An 8555-nucleotide genomic window follows, 5' to 3' on the forward strand; every position below is an offset into this window, starting at 1 on the left:
TACATGCAAACGCGCAACCGGAGTTTTCCAAAATCTCCACTCTGGCCGGAGTTTTTAGAAAGACTCGTTTTCAGAGGAGAAATCTCCGTTTGTGTGTAAACGAAGGGCACAAACGAAGGAAGATGTCTGCGTTTATCAAAATCACCGTGTACGTGTAAACGGCCTCTTAATCTCTGTAGGAAAACACATGTCAGTAGCACTGATGATAATCTAGGACTGAAACATTTGCTTGCTGCCTCTTTTGCACTTTTTTTGTTAAGCACTTTTTTGGTTTTTGCACTTACGTATTAATTAAAGTTTTGGACTTTTTCATATTCATCTCAGCCTGTGGACTCTTTATGTGGCTTTTTCCAGCCCATTTCTTTGGTGTGCGGGTTACTCCTTTGTGGTTCCCCTCACTTGTTTTCTCAGTACAGAGTCGACGCACCCAAATGAAAACTTTTTGATTCCTCAGGTAGGCGCAGGGCCACAACATCTTTAACTCCTTGCAAGAACAAAATTGTTGCCATCAGGTGTTTCACCCTGGAAGGGCAAAAGGTTTTTGACCACTTTGGCGCGGGACAGTGTGCAACGTGCTGAAAGCTCTGTGTTCGGTTTGGATAAATGTTAAAGAAATGGACATTTATTCAACCTGTGTTTGGTGTGTATGAATAAATACGATGATGATTCTGCAACTGTAACCTGCAGTTTATTGTCTGAACTCAACACAACCAAGGAAACTGTGGCCAGATCAGGCCAGGTGAAACATCCATGTTTGTGTGCATATTGCAGTATTGTATTCAGAAAAATCCAAATCTTAAAAGCTCCTTTAGTTTGTCCAACATAAACCAAGACCACAGGGGCATTTCAGCATGTAGACGACATGTCCTGCTGCAGTTTATGAAGGATTTTATGGTTTATTTTTTTACCAGTACGTGTAGCATCTACAACCCATAAGTTTCCCTGTCAGTATTACAATCAGCAGATATAATTTCTCCCAGTACAGGATACATTAATAATCTCAGAAGCTGCAAAAACATTTTTATTCATGAAATAATCATGACGTAAAATTCACCAGATGTCCCATAATCCCTGTTAGTCACGTGACAATTCGGTCAATTACAAAAAAAACACACAGTTAAATATCATTTTATCATATCATATTTACTAAAAATAAGTATATAAAGGGCATTAACATTACCATAGATATTAAGACATCAAGTGATTATAAGTTCATGACTGCATGTCGTGCATTGAGAAGAGTCCGCTTAATAGAAATCTTCTGCAGTAAAACTGTACTTTTTTTATATTATACAGAAACATTGGTTTTATAAATTGCATGATAATGAATGACGAGTATCTCCATTCCTCATTTCCTCTGTGCACGGTGCATCAGCAGTAGGGATTAGTGTGGATGACCAGTTCTGCTCCTCTTGAGACACTGCGGCTGCAAACAGCAAAACACAACATCACTGCAATCAGGGTGCTGTTCAAAATGACATATTTCTTTGTGCTGGTGATACTGTATGTCTGTTTGTCTTATAGTCGACAAGTCCTGTGAAAAGACCCAAACAAGTGAACTGATCCTACCAACAGGTATCGCCTGGGTAGCCAAAGCTTGATATATCTTGTTCCTCTATTGTTGTACAAACATACATCAATGAGCCACACTGTTGCACCGGGTAACATTTTTCCACACTTGGTCCTTTTCAGCCCTCTAAACGGACTTTTTGCGCATATGTGAACACTCCAAGAGAACTCAGACCCCTCTGACACAAACCCAAGATGGTCTGAGTTTGGTTCACTTCAAGTCAACAGTTCACTTAACCTGTGCCTTGTGAACACAAAACGTACCAGGTTCGCTTTGCTCTTTGCCACTGTATTTAGCCCTCTAGATTACATGCTTTTGCACTGGGATACTTGATAAAACGGACGAAACCACGTCAGCCTGTAATGCTTGCAAGGATGCAGGACGAGGAGTAGTTTGGTCCACAGAAGATACTGCACGTCTTCAGATGTGGCATGTAGAATACATCAAACAACAACAGTCTACAGCACAGAAACACTGAGGTTTTCTTCCAATTTTAAGTTCATCTGAAAGCGAGTGGCTTCATAACCTCACTGCAGGGCCATGTCAAAGTAAAAACATAACTATGTCAACATATATATTAGTGTGAACAGGAAGAGGACTGAGGCCCCATCAGAGCTGAAGTTTACCAGAAAGAGAACTGAGTGTTCTTTCAAATGAACTGACAATGTGAACACAAAAAGAACTGAGTCCCTTTTCTGTTGGTCCACTGTCAGAGGACTGACTTCGGTTTGTTTAAACAAGACTACATGTGAAAACACCTTTACGGCCAATTTCCACCAGATGCGTGTTGGTTGCGTCTCCGCTCCGGCACGGCAGCGGAGCCGATAGATTTCAATTCTAGTCAATGTGTGTGTTTCCACCGGCTGCGGCTGTGCTGCGTTCCGGCTCCGTCTCAGCTCCGGCACTCCGGAGCCCTCCGCAACAGATACGCAGGACTTCTATTTTTGCCGGACGCCGGAGCACAACGCAGCAATTCAGCACAGAGCAGATCGTGCGGGGCAGGAAGTCGTGCACAGAAACACAATAAAACATCCGGTTAATTTTCAAAATAAAATACACAGTGTTCACGGCGGATCATATTTCCCTGCACTACACCTTAAAAACTACATAATGGGCAGAGGCAGGCCTGAAGTCAACAGGTCAGAGGTTTTCAGACGTCATTTCACCCCGTTAACACCATGGACGAGGAGATATTAATCATGGCAGTGCACCGAGATGTCTTCCGACGGAGCTGCAGCGCACCGTACAGCAAACGCAGCCGGTGGGTATTGACGGACGGCGGAGCACGCAGCGGATAACCAGCACTGCCATTCCGCAACGGACACGCATCCAGTGGAAATCCGGCGTTAGTCTTTGCATGTTGCTGTTCCTATAGGAGTGCCACAAGGGGGCAGTATACAGCGGGGTACAAAATGCTCCAAAAAGAGCAGTCTTTACATAAACTGAACATGTGCCAAATTTACGAGCAAGCATATTAGCTTGGGCGTAAAACTTGTGACACTGTCTGTGGATATCTTTGTCATCAGATAAATCATTGACAATATAATGACTGACATATTTAATCTCATTACACACTTTAAGAGCAACACCAGATAAGAAGAATTCAGGAAATACTAATTTTCTGTCTTCTTTACTTCTAACAATCATAATGTTGCTCTTATTGGCGTTATATTTGATATCAGAATCTGAACTATAGTTGTTGTAGGCCGGCACTGTATGGGCAGAGGATTACCAAATCATCTGCATAAGATGATTTATTTAACTATATCCAGTCAAACACATCCTCAGTGGAAACAAAAAGTGTTGAGAGACGGACTACTGTGTTATCTGATTTAGTCATTTCATGGTATTCATAAAGGGATATATTGAATAATGCCAGACTTATTCTTTAGACAAAAATAGGATAAAGTTCTCTCCACCTCAGGCACATTTTACGTTTTCATTCGAACTTGAGTGTCAAGTGTCAGTTCTGCAAACAACGGATACGTTAAATTTGTACGTTTCATACATATATTAATGTTTCTGAAGTGGCACAGTACTTGAATATGAGCTAGCTTGTCATGGGGAGGTGGAGGGGATGGTGGATGGCTTGTCACCTATAGGCAAGATGTCTGCCAAGCTGTAGATCACTGTTACAGACCAATAAACAACAAAACCGGCTGTTTTAAAGCAATAAATCGTTGCATCTTTCATCAGCTTTTTAGCCACTGAACATGGTTGTTATTCAGTGACCCGTCTCTGTGTTTCATGCCGGGATAGTGCTACAAAAAGTGTCTGTTTCCTAGAAGCAGGATTGTGTTACCAAAACTGGGTATAAGCAAAAACATGATTTTTTTTTCTAACCATAACCAAGTGTTTTTTGTTCTTAAACCTAACTGCACATTAACCACAATGTTGTTGAAAAGTTAAAATATTCAATGTATCCGCTACATAATAATGGAAATATGTAACATAACCATGGTTTACAGAAATGTTTAATGCCAACATTTATTCTGGCGACTGGGTTTCAAAGCTCAGAAATGTTGACCAGCTCCACTGCATAATGCCAGCTCACCTAAACAGGTTTATCCGAGGACAGGCCCAGCTCAGAGTACAGTGTCGCATCTCTGCTTTTCAGGTGAGCCATCAGCTTCCTGCTGGCTTCGTCTCCTTTCTTCTTCACTGTGTCAATGAGACAGCGTGCCTTGTCTGCCGTGGCGCTGTTCTCCTCGTCTATTGCGTCTTTCTCGCCATCATTCAAGATGCCATCATCTAAAAGGTCGTCCAGGAGCTGCTTAATCAGTGCTCTGGACACTTTGTCCACAAACCTTCTCCTCACCCTGGCGAGCTCATCTGGAAGAGGAAATATGGAGCAAAAGAAATCACACAACTCAGAAGTTTTGATTAGGTACAAACACTGAATGAGACATTAGGAGTAAATGCTGTTTAGCGTACCTTCACTGACATAAATGGGGTGGACAAAATAATATTCAAGAGAAGGCACTCTCACTAATTCACTGCAGGAGGCTTCCTTATCCACAGGAATCATGAAGCAAAAAAAATGCACAACTTCAATACTGACTTTAAATATTTTAAAGATCTTATGATGAATATCAAATTAAAGGGGAACTAATGTTTTTTTCAACCTGGGCCCTATTTTCTGATCTACTTTTGTCTAAATGAGTGATAGGACGTTCAATATTTGACATTTCTCCAGTACGAAGCTAGGGCTGACCTGCCTGCAGCCTGTGAGCGCATAGGCACTCAGACAGCGTCAAACAACGTCAAAACATCTGCTCATCCCACTTCAGTCTTTTTTTATTGCAGCAAATTGAATCTATTGGGCTGCAACAGCAATTGATTTTCAAGTGAGCTACCAAAAGTTTATTTGTAATTGCAATGTTAATAACTTATTGAATAAAACCTTGGTGCCCAGGTATCGATCCAATATTACAGCACATAATATTGCAATTCTTTGCTGTATCGATTTTTTTTCTCCCACCCCCACTAAAGACACTGTATACAAAAAATTAATATGTATGTACCAGTATGCACATATCATTTAATGTTGCATCTGGTAAAGGTGGAGCTAACTGTAAAACGTAATTGTTTAATCCAGTGGTTCCCAACTGGTCCAGCCACAGGGTCCATATTTCTCCTTATGCAGGATTTACACTTCTACATCGAATCGAGGCCGTACCTACGGCGTGTGCTCTGCTTGACGTACAGCCTGCGCCGCCGCCTGACCTCCCAGAAAATGTAACATGTGCCGGCAATGTCAACCTTCACAGATAAGAAGACTGTGAAGACAATAAAGCCTCCACAAAAATACCATTTTAAGTTTAAGTTTTTAATCTTGTATTTATGATTATTGTGTATTTATTTATTCATTTTTATTAGTCTGTTTTTTTAGCTGGCATATTCTTCTATTTCATTACTTATTTGTTTTGTTGTTGTTGTTGGGGTTTTTTTTGGGGGGGGGGGGTATTTTTTTATTGTGTGAAGCACTTTGTGTTGTGCTATATAAACGTTATTCATCTCAAACCATTTTAATGATATTTGGCCCAAAACCAAAATGCGCCCTGCTTTCCCCTATTGACTTTCCACCAGTGCAGTGAATGCTGGTCTCTACAAGGTCAAAGTGTGTATTTATTTAGATTGCTGGTTTCCCCAGATATGAAACCAAACTTGTCTAACCAAGGTATGAACATCTGTTTTTAATATACTGTTTGTTGCAGTCAGAGAACATAAATGTATTCATTACAAATTCTATTAAACCTAATTCTTTTCTTTTCTAATCTCTTGGGATTTAATATTCAGTCTCTAATCTGTGTAGATTGTTGAAGAGTAGGTGGCAAACTGTCACTTCTTGTGGTTACATAAAAAACATCAGCGACTTCAGCATTATGATCAAAGAGCATGTAAGAGAAAGCGAAAGTTTCCCTTCAGAATCATCTCTATTCAACTGAATGTCAAGACTCATGTATTGCCTTAATAACAGGCTTTCTGTGCTGACTGATTGGAGAGTTATTTTAAAGTCTCAAACGTCTGAATAAGAAATTTAGTTCGTTTATCTTGCAACTGCAGTATGGATACGCCCAGGAAGCCTCACAGTTCAACTTGACTTTGAACTGGTTTGTTTTACGCACCGCATGAAGCTGTGTGTAATCCTCAGCAGGCTGCTGCAAACACTGTCAAAGAAAAGTCTTTACAGCCTCTGTAAGATATTACTTTCTGCGCGCCAGTATTTAATTGCCGTAAAATGTTCAACTTGACTTACGCAGCTTTAACTGTAAAGTTGTTTGCAACGTGCATTTCTTCTTACCTGCCATCTCTCACACACTTCGTGTCACAGGATCGTAAAGAATATAGTCCAACGAGATTACATTAAAACTTGAACCCTGAGTGACGAGCTACTGCGTAAACTTTGCGTGGAGATTTTCGCGCCAAGTTGTCAAAATGGAAAATGATGCAACATTTTGAATTATTGTTGCAGACAAACAACACGGAAACATCTGCACGCAGATGTTCGCCAGAGGAGAGGCGGAGTCATAATCTGTTGGCTCACGTCTTCCTTAAACTGGGAAACTCTGTTTATTGTTACAGATTAGATCATGCAATTAAGTAGGTGAAAAAAGGCTCCACCTCGACCAGCAACATTAAAATAATCTTTACGTGTTAATGCAGCAGTAGCAGACTATAATACATTTATATAATAAATCATATATAATATAATTATAGAATAAATACAAACAGTAAGGGAATTTGCAATTTCCATCCTCTTCTTGTTTCTGCACAACACCCTGGATGGCTTTGTCCTTTAATTCTCCCTTACTCTGATGCTCTCCACTCCATCATTTACCTTACACTCACTGGCCACTTTATTAGGTACACACATTAGGTACAATTGCTCGTTGATACAAATAGCTGATCAGCCAATCACGTGGCAGCGACTCAAAGCATTTAGGCATGTAGGTCAAGATGACCTGCTGAAGTTCAAACTGAGCATCAGAATGAAGAAGAAAGGTGATTTAAGTGACTTTGAACATGGCATGGTTGTTGGTGCCAGACAGGCTGTTCTGAGTGTTTCAGAAACTGCTATCTACTGGGATTTTCACCACAACCATCTCTAGGGTTTACAGAGGATGGTCCGAAAAAGAGAAAATATCCAGTGAGCAGCAATTCTCTGGGTGAGAATGCCTTGGTGATGCAAGAGGTCAGAGGAGAATGGCCAGACTGGTTCAATGTGATAGAAAGGCAACAGTAACTCAAATAACCAGTGGTTACAACCAAGGTCTGCAGAAGACCATCTCTGAACCAACAGCACGTCCAACCTTGAAGCAGATGAGCTACAGCAGCAGAAGACCACACCAGGTGCCACTTGTAGAAGCAAAAAAGTCAAGGTCCCGAGCCGTGCCAGAAAGCTCGCGACCTCGCTCTTCTCTTCTCAAACAGACTTTCTTTGTCTTCCATTAGATATCAAAAACTCAAATACTCAGAGGTCAAAAAATCACTGGAGACACGTAGAATCAGATGCAACTGAGTTTAATGTGCTCGCAGGCAACAAACACATCACAACTCAATGAGCCAAGCTCCGGAGCAAGACTGAAATTTCTTTGTTTGCGCTCGCTCTTTTATCGTAGAATTTCTGCTGAGTCATCTCTTTTCCTTAAACTTTTCCACTGGGCGCTGATCATAAAGGTGTCACATTTCTGCTGAGTTTTAGTCCTTCCCACCATATCGGTGTCACATTTCAGCTGACTCAGCACTTTTTTACTCCTTCCCCCTCTAGGGTCATATCAGGACAAACTGCAATTCCCCTAACTTTCCACTAGTGTTTTCTGAACCCATCCTCATGCTATTTTTAGAACTGATTCACAGTGAGTCCTAGGTGCTTCTCCACCACAGTGCTTAAGTGCTCAATGAGTGTGTGTGTGTCATAAGAATACATGAAATATTAAACCAGTGTGTAATTTGTCAGTTGCACAGATTATATTGCTTCAACACGTATCTTTTAAAGGTCAGTTTAAAGGTACAGTACGAACACTATAGTAAATATTACACTACACACTCCTGTCAGCTAACAACAGGAAACTGAGGCTACAGTTCACACAGGCTCACCAAAACTGGACAATAGAAGATTGGAAAAATGTTGTCTGGTCTGATGAGTCTCGATTTCTGCTCTGACGATGGTAGGGTCAGAATTTGGCATTAAAAACCTAAAAGCATGGATCCATCCCGCCTTGTATCAACGGTTCAGGCTGCTGGTGGTGTAATGGTGTGGGGATGTTTTCTTGTCACACTTTGGGCCCCTTAGTACCAACTGAGCATGGTTTAAACACCACAGCCTACCTGAGTATTGTTGCTGACCGTGTCCATCCCTCTATGACCACAGTGTACCCATCTTCTGATGGCTACTTCCAGCAGGATAACGCACCATGTCACAAAACTCAAATCATCTCAAACTGGTTTTTTGAACATGACAATGAGTTCACTGTACTCCAAT

General features: G+C 41.1%; 1 protein-coding gene across 1 annotated transcript; it reads right to left on the reverse strand.

Annotated features, from left to right (window-relative positions):
* Positions 1-1124: 1124 nt before the first annotated feature.
* Positions 1125-6592, reverse strand: LOC126398483 (caspase-1-A-like). The gene is made up of 3 exons (XM_050057873.1): positions 6375-6592; positions 4125-4402; positions 1125-1426 (listed from the first exon to the last, which is right to left on the reverse strand). The coding sequence occupies exons 1-2, from the start codon at positions 6379-6381 to the stop codon at positions 4125-4127; spliced, it is 285 nt and encodes a 94-aa protein (XP_049913830.1). The 5' UTR covers positions 6382-6592; the 3' UTR covers positions 1125-1426.
* Positions 6593-8555: the final 1963 nt, after the last annotated feature.

The sequence above is a fragment of the Epinephelus moara genome, chromosome 2 (assembly GCF_006386435.1).
Source record: "Epinephelus moara isolate mb chromosome 2, YSFRI_EMoa_1.0, whole genome shotgun sequence".
Classification (NCBI taxonomy): Eukaryota; Metazoa; Chordata; class Actinopteri; order Perciformes; family Serranidae; genus Epinephelus; species Epinephelus moara.